General features: G+C 39.8%; 1 protein-coding gene across 2 annotated transcripts in view; it reads right to left on the bottom strand.

The window, feature by feature from the left end:
- Positions 1–19,477, bottom strand: part of PTPN20 (protein tyrosine phosphatase non-receptor type 20) — a 48,686-nt gene that overhangs the window by 12,865 nt on the left and 16,344 nt on the right. The window contains exons 4-6 of one of the 2 annotated variants that reach the window (XM_019718076.2): positions 19,195–19,285; positions 8,040–8,374; positions 5,437–5,652 (exon numbers count right to left, since the gene is read on the bottom strand). In XM_019718076.2, the coding sequence (XP_019573635.1) occupies positions 5,437–5,652; positions 8,040–8,374; positions 19,195–19,285 (642 nt within the window). Of the gene's footprint in view, positions 1–5,436; positions 5,653–8,039; positions 8,375–19,194; positions 19,286–19,477 lie in introns of those variants that run through there. The other variant, XM_074338675.1, reaches the window with a different exon arrangement.

Below are 19,477 nucleotides of genomic sequence, written 5' to 3' on the forward strand. Positions count from 1 at the left end.
GCCCTGAAACAATAAACTGCATAGAAGAAAACATAGGTACTAAACTTATGGACCGTGGGTTCAAAGAACATTTTATGAATTTGACTCCAACAGAAGTAAAAGCTAAAATAAATGAATGGGACTATATGAAACTTAAAAACTTCTGCACAGCAAAAGAAACCATTGACAAAATAAAGAGGCAACCAACTGAATGGGAGAAGATTTTTGCAAACAGTGCCTCCGATAAGAGGCTAATATCCAAAATATACAAGGAACTCATGAAACTCAACAACAAAAAAACAAACAACCCAATTGAAATATGGGCAGAGGACCTGAAGAGACGTTTCTCCAAAGAGGACATACAAATGGCACATAGACATATGAAAAAATGCTAACCATCACTAATCATCAGAGATATGCAAACAAAAACCACAATGAAATACCACCTCACCCTATTCAGAATGGCTGTCATCAACAAGACAAATAGTAACAAGTGTTGGAGAGGCTGTGGAGAAAAAGGAACCCTCATACACTGTTGGTGGGAATGCAGACTGGTTGGTGTAGCCGTTATGGAAGGCAGTGTGGAGGTACCTCAAAAAATTACAAAGAGAATTACCATATGATCCAGCAATCCCACTCCTAGGTATCTACCCAAAAAATCTGAAAACATTTATCCATAAAGACACGTGTGCTCCAATGTTCATTGCAGCTTTATTTATGGTGGCCAAGACATGGAAACAACCAAAATGTCCTTTGATAGATGAATGGATAAAGAAGTTGTCGTATATATACACAATGGAATAGTATTTGGTGGTAAGAAAAGATGAAATAGGACTGTCCTGCGGGGCGGCCTGTGGGGTCTCAGCTCCTGCTCCCCACATAAGAACGCAGGATGTGGCTAAGCCAAAAAGAAACAGCCACGGAGCCATAGATATGGGAGTCATACAACTATAGTCTCGCTGGTGGCTGGGTTGGAGACACAGGAAGCAGGACCAACGCGATCTGCAACCTGCCATGTTAAGTGCAATCCGCGCTTGCTAGCTCAGCCACCATCTTCTTGCTAGCCCCCATTTTCTGCTAGCGTAGCCATAGCAGTTATATTAGTGGCCAATGGCTCACTGGTTACAGCTGACGACCAACTAGCCACAGCTGATGGCCATCCAATCACAGTTGATGGCCATTTACTACCTGAGTCAGCACCTTTCCACGTGAGACCGAGAGCCTGGAAACTGCACTCCTGGCTCTGTCCCCACACTCCACCCCTACGGGGTCTCGCCTCACAATCTATGCGACAAGCGTCTTCCGTGAGGGGCCCTGTACGAGGAGCCTAGCGGTGAATGCAATATCCTGGACACAGCCAGGCTCTCTGAGCACAGCCAGGGTTTCTCAGGGCACCACCAGTCCTTCTGGACACAGTCAGACTTCCTGGGCTTCTTAGGGTACCACCAGTCTCCCTGGGCACAGCCAAGGCCTCTCAGGGCACTGCCACTCTCTCTGGGCACAGCCAGACTTCCTGGGCTCAACCAGGGTTTCTCACAGCACTGCCACTCTCTCTCCTGGACTCAGGCAGGGCTCTCAGGGCACTGCCACTCTCTCTCTGGGTACAGCCAGACTTCCTGGACACAGGCAGGGCCTCTCAGGGCACCGTGCTGGAACAACAGCGACTCACAGTCAAGGTGCTTACATATTCTCGATGGCGGCTGGTCAAGACACAAAAGCAAACATCCACCAGTTCCACTACATGGTGGTGCGTTCCCAAGCAAAGTCAAGTGGTCCATTAAATTAGGGATTGGAGGCCATTCCCCATAGTCCACATTCATTCGTCAGGGCTGCACATTAGCCTCACAATGTGTGCCCTCTCCCGCAGGGTGAGGGCTTCAAGTCCTCCCCAGTCTGGGGGTGAGGGCCTCAGCAAGAACTTCCCAGCTCACAGGGCCACAATGAGCTTCGCTTTCTCCGGCCTATGCTGGTTGGAGAACCGTCCACGTCTTCCCACCCCTCCATAGGGGTCCAGCTCTCCGGCAGCTGCTCCTCCTGGTCTTCCTGAGACTGAGTGTTCATACGCACAAACTGCTCCACCGCTCTTCGGAGAGCTTTGGCCAGCACCGTACCCTGCTCGCTGCACCATTTGTCCTGCAGGAGACCCGCTTGCTGTACCATTTGTTGTGCGAGGTGGCCTGTGGGGTCTCTTCTAGGGTCTCTAGTTCTGCTCCCCGCATAAGAACACAGTATGTGGCTAGGCCAAAAAGGAACACCCACGGAGCCATAGATATGGGAGTCATACAACTATAGTCTCACTGGTGGCTGGGTTGGAGACACAGGAAGCAGGACCCACGCAATCTGCAACCCGCCATGCTAAGCACAATCCGCGCTTGCTAGCTCAGCCACCATCTTCTTGCTAGCCCCCATTTTCTGCTAGCGTAGCCATAGCAGTTATATTAGTGGCCAATGGCTCACTGGTTACAGCTGACGGCCAACTAGCCACAGCTGATGGCCATCCAATCACAGTTGATGGCCATTTACTACCTGAGTCAGCACCTTTCCACGTGAGGCCGAGAGCCTGGAAACTGCACTGCTGGCTCTGTCCCCACAAGGACCATTTGTGACAACATGGATGCATCTTGCGAATATAATGCTAAGCGAAATAAGTCAGATAGAAAAAGCAGAGAACCATATGATTTCACTGATATGTGATATATAAGCCAAAAACAACAAAAGAACAAGACAAATAAATGAGAAACAAAAACTCATAGACACAGACAATAGTTTAGTGGTTACCAGAGGGTAAGGGGGGTGGGGGGTGGGAGATGAGGGTAAGGGGGATCAAATATATGGTGATGGAAGGAGAACTGACTCTGGGTGGTGAACACACAATGGGATTTATAGATGATGTAATACAGAATTGTACACCTGAAATCTACGTAAGTTTACTAACAATTGTCACCCCAATAAACATTATTATAAAAAAAAGAAATAGGTGGCTACATAGTCCAGATTTTCATATCTTTGAGAGTTGTAATTGATAAATTAATCTTAGAATGTCACAGGTCATAACCTGCCCAGCCACACATGCTGACATGCAGCTTGCAGCATGGAGGACTCCCCACGTGAGTTCCACAACACGCTCACTCATCTACACCCTGTTCCACACCGCCAACCTGCCGCTCATCCTCTCAGATGTCACAGCAATACATCACACTGCCCTGAAAGTTTCTAAATGCTTACTCTCGGTTTCTATAAATTTATCTTGCTGCAGATAACAAACGTCCCAGATTGATGCTGGTCCAAGAACGCATTTTGAGGAGCTCTGGGGGACAAAATTTCTGAAAAGAGCAGAGAGGAGCATCAGTAAGAATGTTTGACAGTTCAAGGCTCTAAGGAAAGCCTATAAGGAAATAATGGATGTATTTCCTGGTTTTGAACCACTTTATTTCATCAAATCTAAGCATCCTTAATTGTAAAACACATCACTATTTTATGTACCACTAAGAAAAACACTGTCAATTAAACTGACAGAGAGGACTTAATCTAACACACAGTTTGAGTTTAAAGAAGGTATAATATGGTTAAAAAAAGAAAAAAAAAAGCAGTGGTCCTTAGGATCATGAAATATAATATTTAAAGTTTTTACAGCTTATATAAGGGATATACAATAAAGACAAACGTAAATATATTACTTAAGAAATTATGATGGAAAATGTATAAAAGAAAAATTGCACTAATGCATTTTCTGCTAAAAGGACAAAATAACATTAGTTATGGTGTGGGGATGGAGTCCCAGAGAGCAGTTTCCAGGCTCTTGGCCTCGAGTGGGGAGGTGCTGGCTCAGGTAGTGAATGACCATCAACTGTGACTGGTTAGCCATCAACTGTAACCAGTTAGCCAATTGGCTACTGATGTAATTGCGGGGCTGCATTGATTGGTTGGTTGGTTGCCAGGCAGAGAAGTGAATGGCGGACTGTGGATCATGTGGCTACTACTGCGTGTGTCTCCAACCCAGCCGCCAGAGAGAATATACTGGTACGACTCCCCTATCTATGGCTCCATGGGTGTTCCTTTTTGGCCTCACCATATCCTGCATTCTTATGTGGGGAGCGGGACCAGAGGCCCCGCAGGACATCCCACATGACACATGGGAATAGAAACACTAGACTTAAATTTTCAGCATTTTTGAGAACACTTCTCTTTTTTTTTCGTCACTCCGTTTATATATTCATTCTTTGTAATAAAGTCCTGAGTCTGATCTGGAAAACCATTGCTCTCTCATCCTCAACCTTATGGTCTAGAGTAGCCCCCACTGGCCTAAATTGACCAGCATCTCCCACAGTAACTAGTGAACTAGGAAGGGGCTGTAACTCAATTGCAAACAATGAAATTCTAGGAGATACTGGGCTGAAGCTTCTGAAAAACAGAAACTTCCTTTGTCCTCCAGGAGTTACTGGGAGAGGATTTTCCACCCTCCCACATGATATGGCCTGAAGATGGCGAGTTCCAGAACCCATGCAACCATCTGCTGTCACAGAGGAGAGGTGTCACTGTTGGAGAGTAACTACGTAAAATCCAAGAAAGCAGAGTCTGACATGTGTTCCGACAACAACATCCCTGCAGAATGTGCCTACTGGGCCAATGCCTCAGAGCCCCATTTTCTCAGGACTGGGGTGTGGACTTTTTTACTCCTTGTGGTTATGGTAGGAGCCACTTTCCCCCAGGGCCTGCTAAGTAAACACTCGTCTTCCCATTCTCACTTCTGCAGCGCAGGAAAAGAGTTCAGTAAGTGAGCCTTGTTGGCCAAAAATCTAAAGTCGCATTCCATAGTCAGTTTAATCAATAATGAAGGTAAAATGATAATCACCATATGTCCCATTCCTGTGTCTATCCCTTAGCTCATTCTAAACATAGGAGGAAAGTAAAGAATTGCTAATGATTTACTCAAACCCAACATTATTATTATCCTTATTTTATATATGAGAAAACTGGGTGTCAGAGAGGATGAGCAATTTGCACAAGGTCACTAAAAATCTACAGTATGTGGCAAAACTGGCACTCAAATCCAGGGACCTCTCATTAACTCTGAAGTCTCCATTTTTTCCAATGTGCTCACATGCATGTATTTCTGCTTATTAAAAACAGGCACACTTCATCTCCAGTCTCTAACAAGATTCTGGAAACTATCTGTGGGGTGGAGGGAAGAAAAAGGGAAATGAACTCACATTTACTGTGAATTCTGTCTAACCCAGACACTGTCTAAACCACTCATTTGCATTACATACCCCAGCCTCACAACCAACTCCAGGAACCTGCAGTAGGTAAATGAGAAGCAGGCACCCAAAGCTCGAGTGCTGTCCATTTGCTAAGTCCATCTTGAAGGCCAAATATTGGTCTTCAGCTATTAGAAGGCTGTTACAAGTAGAGTGCTCACTAACGGCGCCGGTTTATCAGCTTCATTCACACACTTACTGAAAAGTTCTTCTCAATGGCACAGAACACAACATCCACACAGAGGAACACCCCCGTGCGGCCCACACCAGCGCTGCAGTGAACAACGATGGGTCCCGTGAGGTGGCTCCTCCTCACGTAACGAACATACTTTATGAAGCCATCTACTGGGGCAGGGGTGCCATGATCTGGCCAGTTGGTGAACTGCAACTGTTTTACAAAGTGGCTAGTTCCTGTCTGTTGAGAGAAAGGGAAAGCGAGGGAAGGGGGTGGGGCGGGGGGGGGGGGAAGAAGGGTAGCGCGAGAAGAAAGATTTACCAACTTTTTATATTAGAGATTTCATTTCAATTTCTAATATACCAGTAATAATAACAATGGCTATATGGTAACATAATGATAAAACCAAGAATACTGCAGGTGACAGGAATTGAGCATGTAGTGTGTGGCAGGTACTGTGCTAGGAACTTCACATGCGTGATCTCATTTAATCCTCACAGCAACCCTGGGAGGCAGGCACTATTTTATCCTCACTTACAAATGAAAAAGTAAGAATTAGGGTGACAGAGATGTACGCTAGGTCACATGTTTACCGCTGGGACTGTCATGTAAGCCTCCTGAATCCAGATCTAACATCTTTCTTCTGAACCATGAGGCTGCAGAGAAAACAAGAATCCAAAAGATGGCCTAACACGCTATGAATAAGGCAGAATAGCAATCTATCTTAGCTTAAATAACATGATACTAAATTCAATTAAAACAAGTAGGTGCTATCATGCTGCCTGGCGATGAGGACAGGATGGCTAATGGCCACGTGAGTGGACTGTGGCCCCCACTCTTGTGCGGAGCCCCCTGCAACTGGAGTCATGAACCCCTCCTCAGGGTTGACAGATAAAGCATTTTGAATTCACCCATCATCCCTTCCAAAGGATTTTATATCTCCACCCTGTCCCCAGTGTGAAGCCCTCATTTTACTTCACTGGGGACCCTCATGGGAAAACTTGGGATGGGTTTCTAACGCCTCTTCTGCTTCCTCCTAATGCATCTCTTTTTCCTAAGTTCTAAATAGAAAACTCAAGTTTGAATCATTTGTACGTGAAATTGAATGATGAAAACAATACTTGAAAATCCTGTGAAGGAAGGCACCAAGTTTTGGCACTCTCACCCTACCACACATTTTGGGGGTTAAGGCTCTCCTGCACTGCTGACCATGAGAACTTGCACACAGGTGGGCCTCAGGGCTGTCCTGACCCTGTGCCATGAAGACAGAGCCCTCATGCAGATTCCCCAAACATGAACCCCATGGTTTTGAGGTTTGCGGGTGGACCCCAGCATCTGAGTCCACAGACAGATCATTCCTCTGTGCTTCCCACCTGGCCTGTACTCTAAGCATGCTGTCCTTCTGCCATAGCACACGTCACACATCAGTTGGGACTGATATGTTTGGTATCTTCCTTCCCCACTAGAATGTTTACTCTAAGAGTTGTAAACGTGTCTGCTTTCCATCGCCAGCACCTGGTATAATACCTGGTTAACAGGAGGGAATCAACAAGTACTAGGGGGGTGAGCGATCAGGTGAAGCCCCAGGTGTACAGCACCTAGCACAAAGCCAGCGAGCTCTGCAGCGGTGTCAACCAGTGTTATTATTCTGGGCCCCCTGCTTCCCTCTCGGGGCGCTGACCCTCCTAACATTCCTTAGGTCTATCTTTCCCCATCCCTTCCTACTCTTCTATCTCTTCAACTTTTCATTTGCACTCAGGTGCCCCACCCCACAGCAAACTCTTGGAAGCCCTCATCGCTTCCTTAAATGTTTCCTCCACTTCCTTGCCTTGTCCTAGATGATCATGACACCTTCTTACTAGAAGTCTTCAATGTCTCCCAATTATCTTCATAATAAAGTTTGGCTCCTTAGCTGAAATCCACGATATTTCATGTTCTGGCTTGTCCTTGCTTGCCTTCTATAGCTTTATCTTATCTCTCATTACTCCCTGGCACTGAAGTTTTGTTCCAGAAACACTTAACTACTTCCATTTCTTTATACATACTCCATGCTATTTTGTATCTCAGTCATCTATTTCATCTTTCCACCTTTCTCATTTGGGTAATTCTCAATCCAAATGTCACTTCCTCCAGTAAACCTTCCCTCAAACCCCAAGTAAAGCTAATATTTCCTTTCTGAGCCACCAAAAGCCCCATACAATCTCAATGTTACCACCGAGCAGTAATTGGAAGTGTTAGTGAGCATGCCAAACTGCCCACTACTTAGTAGGTAGAGGCAGCGCCTGGCACCATGATTAGCACACCTTACAGACTCAATACACACCTGTCACACTTGGCAGAAACGGCCAAAGTACATCCCAGGATTAGGCAACTTCCAATACTCCCTCTCCCCGTCCCGCCTCCCCTTTTCAATGTTTTCATCTCTCTAGCCAGAGTTTGGTAAAGCACAAGGAGAAATGGTGGTGTCTTAGTTTCTGGTTTTACTTCTAGAGAGAAGTAAAAATAAGTTATTTAAAAAGTATCCCCAGTCTATATCCCATCCTACTCCTAACTTCTTATCCTGACACATGTGCTTATATAATGAAATATATATATATATATCTGATACCGATTTTTAAAAAACTTACAGACTTCCTCACAACTTGAAATATTCGAATGATGAAATACTGAAGTATCTGGTAGTTCTCCAGGATGATACAACAGTTTTTCAATTCCAAAGGCTTCTTCATAGAAATGGGCCAGTAATGATGGCATTTGACAATTCTATCTTCTATCTCTCTGGTTATCATGACAATAACATTAGAGTTATTTTCCAAAACCATTTGCCAAAAGTCATCTGTGGTACCTGGCAGTGGTCCTTGGGTAGCGATGTAAAAATACTCTTCTCCAGCATTGGTTATTCTAATATAACTAGCATTAATGTAGTCCTTGTTTTCTCCAAGAGGAACACGTGTTGAATCATCTATTACAAAAACAGAAACATCTGGCAGATAAAGGAAAAGTGGGAGATGCAATACACCCAGACTTCATGGAAGCATTTCAAACAGGCAAATCCATTTACCTCTTTGACCAACAGAGGAGATGACATAGGAGTTTCTTTTTAAAAGTGTTATTTGAGTCCATGATTTGAAATCTTCCCTCCCTAAAACCTATCAACATGACCTAAGAAATATACAACTAGGGAAGTTTTGTTGTTGTTTTTGTTTTAAATCAGTTTCTACTAAACAGAGAAGGATGCCATCAGTATTCAGACACTTTGAGAGATTTCTGTTAGATGTGGTACAAGATTAGGGAGGTACCCACTAGTCTGCAACTCAACGCAGCAAAGGAGAAGACCTCTGAGGGAGCAAGTGAACAACACTCTCCTACAAGTCTGGAGAAACTGCAAGCTCAATAGTGGCTTAAAATTACAAGTCAGACAACTACAACTCAGCAAGAGATACCCTGCTTGACACACAAAAATGCCTGAAAGATCCACCTATCAGAATATCTGAAGGTGAGCAGATTTGAAAGAGCAGGGGCGGCAGGACAGGAAGAAGGACAGGGACAGCTGCTGCAGATGCAGTTCCATGCCCATGGCAGCTCCAGTGAGAGGCCACGGTGGAGGGAGGAATGGGTCTGCAATGCTCACACTGGAGACTGGAGCTTACGAATGAGCAGAAGCAGTGGTTCCCCAAGAAAAGGCATCTCCCTTCCCTTCTCCACATTGCAGCAGACCTCCAGTAGAGGTGGCTGGGAAGCTTAACACAATACAACAAATCTGACAGCCATTGCTGGAAGGGGGGCAGAGCCAAGGTCCAAACTTGCCTCCATAGCCTCACCCATCCTGACAGAGACTAGTAAAGAAAACTGAGAAGCACCAGACACGGGTGCAGTGCCCATGACCACTGCTGGAAGAGTTGTGGGAGTTTGAGCTAAGTTCCCTAGCAATATCAATCCACTCAGAGAAAGGTAGAGAAAACTGAGATGGCTTAAACAGTACATCAGGGCTGCAAAATCATGAACTCACCCCCTTCCCGCCCTATTCATCCCGGCAGATCTCAGTAGAGGCAATGGAGATGTCCCCCAAAACAGCAAGGCCAGAGACCAGTAGTAAAAAGGAGGTAGTGCTGGGAGTTCATAAAACTGGTTCTCCACCACACACCACATACCACCACCACAGTGGTAATGTCCTGTAACCAAGGTGAGCTGGTCACACAAGGGACATCTACCATCCTAGAGGATACACAACATATTTCCTTTAACCAAAGTGACACAGCTCCACCTCAACCCCAGAGGCACAAATAATGCAGGTAGAAGAAAACAAAACTTGTGCTATACCACCATCTACTGGAAAACAAAAGAAAGTGTTTTACATATCAACCTGCTGAATTGTTGAGAGCAAAAGAGTAAAGAAGAAAAGAGGTCACTACCTCAAACACCCAGGCAAAGAAAACAATCCATCAAATACCGTGAACAACCAAGGTGACATGGGAGCACAGAAAAAAAATGAAGTCTCCAGAAATCAAATTTAAAGTTGTGAAAGACTGTGACTTAAATGACAAGAGAATTTAAGATGGCAATTATGAAGAAGCTAAATGAGATATAAGAGAACTCAGAAAATAAGTCCAATGAACTCTGGAAGAAAATTAATGAACAAAGGAGTACTTTACCAAAGAGACTGTAACTATAAAAAGATCCAAACGCAAATTTTGGAGCTGAAGAATTCAATAAATGAGATGAGGAATGCATTGGAGAGCATCTGAAACAGCAAACCAGATGGAAGAGAGAAGTAGTGAGCTCAAAGATAGAAACCTAGAAATGACCCAGGAGGGAAAAGAGAGAGAACTAAGAGTAAAACAAAACAAAACAAAACAAAACAAACCTCTGTGAGATCTATCTGACTCCATTACAAAGAGTTACCTAAGGATAATGGGTATACCTGGAGAAGAAAGGGAGTAGGGAACAGTGAGCGTATTCAAACAAATGAGCAATGACAAATTCCTAAACCTATGGAAAGAGCTGTACCCTCAAATCCAAGAAGCTAACAGAACACCCAATTATCTCAATGCAAAAAGACCTTTTCCAACACACGTTATATTAAAACTATCAAAAGTTAATGACAAAAAAAGAATTCTCAAGGAAGCCAGGGATGAGGAAGACTGTAACCTACAAAGGAAACCCCATTAGATTATCATTAGATTTTTCAACAGAAACCTTACAAATCAGGAGAGAGTGGAATTAAATATTCAGAATATTGAAAGAGATAAACTACTAGCCAAGAATAATATATCCAGCAAAGATATCCTTTAGGAATGAAGGAGAAATAAAGACTTTCACATACAGACAAAGGCTGAGGAATTTTACTACCACAAGACCTGTATTATATGAAATGTTTAAAGGAGCTCTTCTACCTGAAACAAAAATACGAAAGTATATAAACTTTGAGTAAGATGACAGACAGAAGCAGGAAAATACAACTTTATTTCAGAATAGGGTATTAAACACTTAACTATAATGTAAAGGTTAAAGAAAAAAATAATTAAAAAAAAAGACTATAACTTTTGCAATTTAGAAAAAATGCACAGCATAAATAGAGATAATTTGTGGCAACAAAAATATAAAAGCAAAGGCGAAAAAGGGCTGAACTAGCACAGGTGAATGAAGATGAAATGCAATCAGAAAAAAAAGGATTACTGTATGTATGAGACATTTTCACATAATGGTAACCACAAAACAAAAACCTACAGCTGAGACAACTAATGTTAAAAAAAAAAAAAAAAAAAAAAAGGAAACAGAGAGAAGAGTCATAAAAAAAAAGGTAACTAAAATAGCAGACAAACACATTGTGCTGAGTGGAACACGTCAGACAGAGAAAGACATGCAATGTGATTTCACTTATATGTGGAAACTAAAGAACAAAATAAATGAACAAAACAGAAACAAACTTACAGACACAGAGAACATTTTGATGGTTGCCAGATGGGAGGGGTTTGAGGGTGAGTGAAAAATTGAAAGGGATTAAGAAGTACAAATTGGCTGTTACAAAGTAATCATGAGGATGTAGGATAGAACACAAGGAATATAGTCAATAATATTGTAATAACTATGTATGATGTCAGACAGGTCCTAGATTTATTGGGGTGATAGAAGGGAGAGGGGGTTGGAGCAGGGTGAAAAAGGTGAAGAGATTAAGAAGTACAAATTGGTACTTACAAAATAGTCATGGGGATTTAAAGTAAAGCACAGAGAATATAGTCAATAATATGGTAATAACAAAGTATAGTGCCAGATGGGTACTAGACTAGTCAGGGGGAATCACTTCTTTAATTATATAAATGTCTAACCACTATGCTGTACACCTGAAATTAATATAAAATAATGTTGAACATCAAAATAAATAAGTGTAGAAAAAAGAAACAATGGTAATACAGAATAACAAGACAACAAAAGATAACATAACTGTAGTAAATCCTCATCTATTGATAATTACCCAAAATGGAAATGAACTGAACTCAGCAATCAAAAGACACAGAGTAGTGGGGTGGATTGAAAAACAAAACCCAATTATATGCTGCCTACAGGAGATCCATCTCAGCTCCAAAGACAAATATAGGTTCAAAGTGAAAGGGTGGAAGATGATACTCCAAGCAAACAACATCCAGAGAAAATCAGGTGTAGTCATACTTAGATCAGACAAAATAGATTTCAAGATATAAAAGCTAATAAGAGACAAAAATGAACATTTTATTATAAGAATAAAGGGGACAGTTCACCAAGAAGACATAACATTTATCAATGTATATACACACGCAACTTGGGAGCACCAAAATACATAAAGCTATCACATCTAAAAGGAGAAATTCACAAAAATACAATTATTATAGGGGACCTAAATACATCATTGACAGCAATGAATAGATCATCCAAACAGAAAGTCAATAAGGAACTATTGTCCTTACTTGACACAATAGACCACATAAACATAATTGATATTTATAGAACTTTCCATCCCAAAATGACAGAATATACATTCTTCTCAAGTGCACACAAAACCATCTCAAGGAAATACCATATGTTGGGACACAAAACTGATCTCAATAAATTTTAAAAGACTGAAACCACACCAAATATATTTTTTGAGCATAATGGTATGAATCTGGAAATTAACTACAAGAAGAAAGGTAGAAAGCCTATAAATAGGTGGAGATTAAACAGCATACTACTGAACAACGATTGGATCAAAGACACAATAAGAGATCAAAAGATACATCAAGACAAATGAAAATATGACATACCAAAATTTTGGGGATGCAGCAAAAGTGGTAGTAAGAGGGAAGTTTGTAGCATTATAGGCATAACTCAAGAAAGATCCCAAGTAAATAATTTAACATTATTCCCTAAAGAGCTAGAAAAAGAAGAACAAACAAAGCCCCAAATAAGTTGAAGAAAGGAAATAATAAAAATTAGAGTAAAAATAAATGAAATGGAGAACAAAAATACAATAAAAAAATTAATGAAGAGCTGGTCCTTTGAAAAGATTATCAAAATTGACAAACCTCTAGCTAGATTCACTAAGGAGAAAAGAGGAAACTCACTCAAAAAAATCAGAAGTGAAAGAGAAGTTACAGCATTTACCACAGAAATACAAAGGTTTATACAAGAATACTATAAAAGGCTACACACCACCAAATTTGAGAACCTAGTAGAAATGGACAAATTCCTAGAAATATATGACCTTCCTAAACTGAGCCACGAAGAATTGGAGAACCTGGAAAAACTAAAGAATTGAAAAACTGGTAAAGGAACTAAAACAGTAACCAAAAATCTCCCCAAAAATAAAAGTCCAAGACCAGAGGACTTCATTGATAAATTCTACCAAACATTCAAAGATTTAATATCTCTTTTTCTCAAACTCTTTCCAAAAAATTGAAGAGGAATGAATAATTCCTAACTCATATTATGAGGTCGACATTACACTGATACCAAAACCAGGCAAGGACAAACAACAACAAAAGAAAATTATAGGCAAATATCTCTGATAAACATAGATGCAAAAATCATATACATAGTACTAGCAAATACAAAAATACATTAAAAGGACAATATATCACAATCAAGTGAGGTTCATTCCAGGATGCAAGGATGATTCAACATCTGTAAATCAATCAATGTGATACACCACATTAACAAAATGAAAGATAAGAATCATATGATCATATCAATAGATGTAGAAAAAGCATTTGACAAGATACTACATCCATTTATGATTAAAACATTCAATAAAATGGGTATAGAAGAAAAGCACCTCAACATAATAAAGGCCACAGATGACAAACCCTGAGCTAATATCATATTCAATGGTAAAAAAACTGAAAGCTTTTCTTCTGACATCAGGAACTGGACAAGGATGCCCACTCTCACCAGTATTATTCAACATAGTACTGGAAGTTGTAGCCAGAGCAATAAGACAAGAAAAACGAATAAGTCATCTGATTGGACAGGAAGAGGTGAAATTGTCTCTATTTATAGGTGACACACTATATATAGAGAACCCTAAAGATTCCACCAAAAAACTATTAGAACTGATAAATGAATTCAGTAAAGTAACAGGATACAAAATTAATATTCAGAAATCGGTTGCAATTTTATACACCAGTGACGAACCATCAGAAAGAGAAATTAAGAAAACAATCCCATTTACAATTGCATCAAAAAGAATAAAATACCTAGGAATAAATTTAAAGAAAGAGGTAAAAGATGTAATTGAAAAACTACAAGACGCTGAACATTTAACGGACTTGAGGTATAACTGTCCCACATCAACACCCCTGAAACCATCACTACAATAAAGATAATTTAACATCTCCACCACTGCCAAAATGTTCTCATGCCCCTTTGTAATCTATTCTTGCTGCATCCTCACATGACCTTACATTTCCTTGGTGCCCTAGCATCCCTTGTGTCTTTTGAGTGTCCTAATCTCTTCTTATGAGGAGACCAGTCATGTTGAATTAGAGTCCACCCTAATAGCCTCATTTTAACTTAATTACTTCTTTAAAGGCGCTATCTCCAAGTACAGTAATATTCTGAGGTCCTGGGGGGGTTAGGACTATAACATATGAATTTTGGAGAAACAAAATTCAGTCTATAATGTATCATTAGTTTGGTAATTTTTATTGCTGAGTAGTAATTCCATTGTGTAGGCATATCACATTTGTTTATCCATTCACCTACCGTTGAACATTGATTTGTTTTCAGTTTTTGGCTATTGCAAATAAAACTGATATGGGCATTCATATGCAAGTCTTTATACAGACATATGTTTCTATTTCTCTTGTTTTCCACATAGTATTCTGTTTCATTTTAAAAAAATTAAATCTATATTGAATTTATTGGGGTGACATTAGTTAGTAAAATTATATAGGTTTCAAGTGTACAATTCTATAATACATAATCTATATATTGCATTGTGTGTTCACCACCCAGAGTCAGTTCTCCTTCCATCACCGTATATTTGACATCCTTTTTCCTCTTCTACCACCCTCCTTCCAACTCTTACTCTAATTCTCTTAAGTAAATACATAGGAGTAGAACTGCTGATTCACATGGTAGGTATATGGTTAACTTTATAAGGAACTGTTAAACTCTTTTCCACTGGAGTAGGTGGGAAAAGATATAGTATTATAGTTTTAACTCACATTTTCCAAATGATTAATGATGTTGAGCATCTTTTCAATATTTGTCACTTGTATACATTCTTTGGTGAAGTGATGCCCAAGTCTTTTGCTAACTTATTTTTGGGTTTTTTGTCCTCTTATCAAGTTGTAGGAATTCTTTATATATTCTAAATGCAAGTCCTTTGTCAAATAATGTTTTGAATGTATTTTTCTCTCAGTCTATTGCTTGTTTTTCATTTTTATAACAGTGTGCTTTGAAGAGCAAATTTTTTTTTTTTTAATTTGATAAAGTCCAATTTGTTTTTTTTCTTTTATAGTTTGGGGTTTTTCTGTCCTATTTAGAAAAACTTTGCCAAACCCAAGGACACTAAATTTTTCTGTTAGGTTTTCTTCAGAAATTTTATGGTTTTAAATCTTACATTTAGGCCTATGATCTATTTTGAATTAATTTTTATAGAAGGTGAGGGTCAGAGTTCATTTTGTGGTATAAGAATATGCAATTGTCCAGGACTGTTTACTGAAAGGTTATCCTTGTTGACTTGCATCCTTAAATTCAGATGTTATCATCTGCTCTGTCCTCCTGATGTGACTGTAGATAGCATTTGATATGTGTTAAATGTGCTCTGACAAGTGGAAAACTAATAGAAATCTAAGTCACTACCATTATTAGTTAGTTCTGAGTAGATCTTGACCCAGAGACAAGTAACGGAAAAAGTTTTACTAGGCCAGGAGTCAGAGAACCTGACATGTGGTATGGCTCCACTCCTTTTTTTAGCCTTTAAAATATCTTTTAAACTCAGAGCTTATTCCCTCATCCATAAGACAAGAATAACAATACCTGGCTGGTATATTTCAGAGGCATTTTATAAAGATTATCCATTTTTAAATGCTTCTTAAATTATAAAGTGCTATAGAAATGTTGTTACACTTGAAAATTCCTGGACTACATAATGCGGTCTATTCTTGCTTTGCGTGGTAGTACAGGGCCATAAATTTGACTGTGCATGCTGAAGTTGTTAATAATCTTAACAACTTAAAGATCTTAATAACCAATGGGGGAAATTATGATTGTTCCATAACCCTTAAAAATGTTTGGTTATAAATGTACAGGGAAGTGGAAAAACAGCAAAAATAATATTTATAACACTGGAATTTAAAACATTGGAAACATCGAGAATTAGAGCAATTACTTTGTTAAAAAAGAAAACTTATCAAGAGTAGTTTGAATAGTGTTTGCCTCTTTTCGTCACATAACTCATAATACACACTGAGCATTTTTTCTATGCCTTGGTGAACTATCACACTCCCTAGTTTGGATAAAATTCCACTATTTTATCCTTTGCACTTACAATGTTGTGGAGTAGCACCAATATTTTCTTTAATGTGAAGTTTTTTTGCCAGTACCATTTCCTCTAGGATACCTTCATGCTTTCTGTCACAAACACCTTCCTCATTCATGTCAACGAATTCCCCTTCAATGAGCTCTTCTGGCTTCATATCTGGAGTGTCTTGAATGGTGGGAGCATCAGCATTTCCCTGGTCAGCTATTTCTTCTTTAATTCTATGCTCTGTTAGAATTTTGTTTCCATTTTTTCCTTTTTTTGTTTCAATTTCATCTTTGTTGGTCAATTCACTCTTTTGATTATCCATATCCAGTAAAATGTTATATGGGTTTATCATTGAAAGATAAGGAAACGACATGAGAACTTACTTTGCTGTCTGTCGTGAGCTGAATAACCAGCACACAGTGATGAACTGCTGACATATTTTAAAAGAAGTGACATGGTTTATCACTGATGAAGACGTGCATTTATTATTTATATAGTAATTTGTGGACAGAAGAGTTAGCGGTGAAGTTTGTACTTTATGCAATTATTCATAGCTAATATACGGTGATTACTGCTATCTGAATCATGTTGCTGAGGGGCTGGTGTTATTTAACTAAACACAGTAACTGAAATTTGTGCATATGGGAGCCATGCAAAGTGAGGACTGCCTGAACTTACAGTGTCCCAGGATGTGGGAATTCCCACATTTAGTGTTCTCAGCATTTGAAGAAGAGGGAGAATTAGTTATTTCTTTGGCTTCCTTGTTGTGATTCTTCAGGTACTTCCTCTATTAATTCCAGAAATGTGTGGTGAAGAAATCAAAGAAACTTTCCAGGGTTGTCATTTAAGTAGGCTAATTTTAAATTAAATTACACTGCGGCATGAGGTACATAAATCGGCGGACTTCAAACCAGAACTGGGTCAAATAACGGTTGATTTTCTTTTAAGAGAAAGTCAAAAAGTTTTACATGATTTTCCTTAGTTTTAATCATTTAACTTTAGTTTTCATATCTTTGCATCTCTTAATTGTTACTCTTGTACCAGAATAAAGAGTTCAAGTCAGATCAAATGTTAAATATACCCATATCCTAAGATGAATTTCTATACTCCCAAGAGGCTCATTTTAAAGGTCTGCTAGCATTCGGTCTCCCTGATGTGTACGGATAGGAATTATATAATCGGAACCTCTAATCTCTCGGAGTAGAACCAAGTTGTTCGCATTCTCTCTTAAAATAATGGTTCTCTTTTAAAAAGTCTAATAATGGCTCATCACCCTGATTTTAGAAATATTCATTAATGCACTTTTTTACACTCTCCTTATAGAAGAGAGAATAAATTATTTTAACTATCTTGAAAAATTACTTATTGCTTTTATAATCATAGTTATTTCAGAACTAAACGAACCAACTAAACATGAAGGTATTTATTCAATGATGGCTGTCACCATGTTCTACTCTGATTTTTATAACCACCTTTCATCTAGTGGGAGAAACAAGAACATAAATAGATAATTCAAATATAGTTTGGTAATTTGGGGAGAGTAGCCACAAGATGGTAGAGACTATTAGAGAAATACCAAATCTAGCTTTGAAGAAAACAAGAAAGGTCTGGCTGAGCTAGCTCTGAAAGACTGCAGGAATTGCCTCCGCAAAGAAGAGAGGATAGATGGTTCTTGTAAGAACCACAGGTTCAAAGGTTTGGAGACAAGAGAAAGAGAGTGATGAATTCTAGAAAGCAAAGGAAGTTCTGTGGGAGAGCTGAGGCTAAAGAGGTAAAATTCATGCCTTGCTAAAGAACTTTACCATGATAGAGACAGAGAGGCAAAAGGCTTTAAAAAAAATAAAAAAAGAGTAACATGTTCTGATTTGCAATTTAGGAAAATCATTTCAGTAGCTGCTGCGAGTAGATGGGAGTGGAGACAGGCCAGCTGAGAGATGAAACAGGCTCAATCTAAGTCCTCATAAGCAGCAGTGGGAATTGAGAGATGGAAGAGGATTCCAGAGGACCAAGGAGGGAGAATCAAAAGAGCTTTGTGACTAGTTTTGGATACTGTAGATGACTCAACGTTTTCTGGTTTGGACAGTTGGGTGGTTGCATTAAGTAAGTGGTATAATAAAGGAGGAAGGTCAAGTTGGAGGGGGGGGAAATGTTCTTTAACTTGGGAAAATTTTGACTCTGAAAGGAATGTAAGGCCTAGAATGAGATTTCTGGCCTAAGAAGAAAACTGTGCTGTGTTTTGTTTCTGCTCTTTGGATGGCCTGGGACAGATAAATCCTATGAGTAACTAACTGGGTGGGGAGGGAAATGGCACTAGCTTCACTCAGCACAGGGAGGTAATGTGAAGGGCCCTTTGGAGACACTCAGAGGGCAACCTTCTGCTGGTAGACTGACCGCTTCATTGTCCAGAACAAAGAACATCAATAGCCCCACTGTATCTGCGTGTGTAAACAAAATGGCCAGGGGAAGGTGTCAGGGCTTGGGCTACCAAAAGTGACAGACATCTCGGACTATTAGACTTTGTTTTAGATGATTCATAGCTTGAGAAGTAGCAGAGCATAAGAACAAGGTTGAAGGACTTCTGCAAATAAACCTGTGACAGTGGCTGGAAGACACACCTGAAATAGAAGACTTGACCTTTACCATGTTCTAACATATCCAAAAATATGCCCAGGCCCCCCACTGCTACAGCTCCTCAGGAAGGTCACAGGTCAAAAGGCCTACCACTAAAAGCCACACAACCCACTTTTCATCTTTTCCCAAATACAAACAGGAAAATAAAATCATTTTTAGCTTACATGGAAGAATATCTCGATATCTGTTTTTGTCTCTGTTGCATGGTTCAGTCCCACAGTTGAACTCACCAGGCAGATTCTTATATTGTAAATTCTTTAAAAGGTAAGAAATATAAGTCATGTATTTACTATAACAAAAAATTTTTAAAAAATAAAAATAAATCTGACTTTGTTTAGTGTTCATGATCCTTAACACGACATGACATGAACTTATGTTAAATGTGTTGCACGGTAAGTGGAGAAATCAGAACACCATTTAAAAAGTACTATAGAAAATATCTCAGAT

The sequence above is a fragment of the Rhinolophus sinicus genome, linkage group LG07 (assembly GCF_036562045.2).
Source record: "Rhinolophus sinicus isolate RSC01 linkage group LG07, ASM3656204v1, whole genome shotgun sequence".
Taxonomy (NCBI): Eukaryota; Metazoa; Chordata; class Mammalia; order Chiroptera; family Rhinolophidae; genus Rhinolophus; species Rhinolophus sinicus.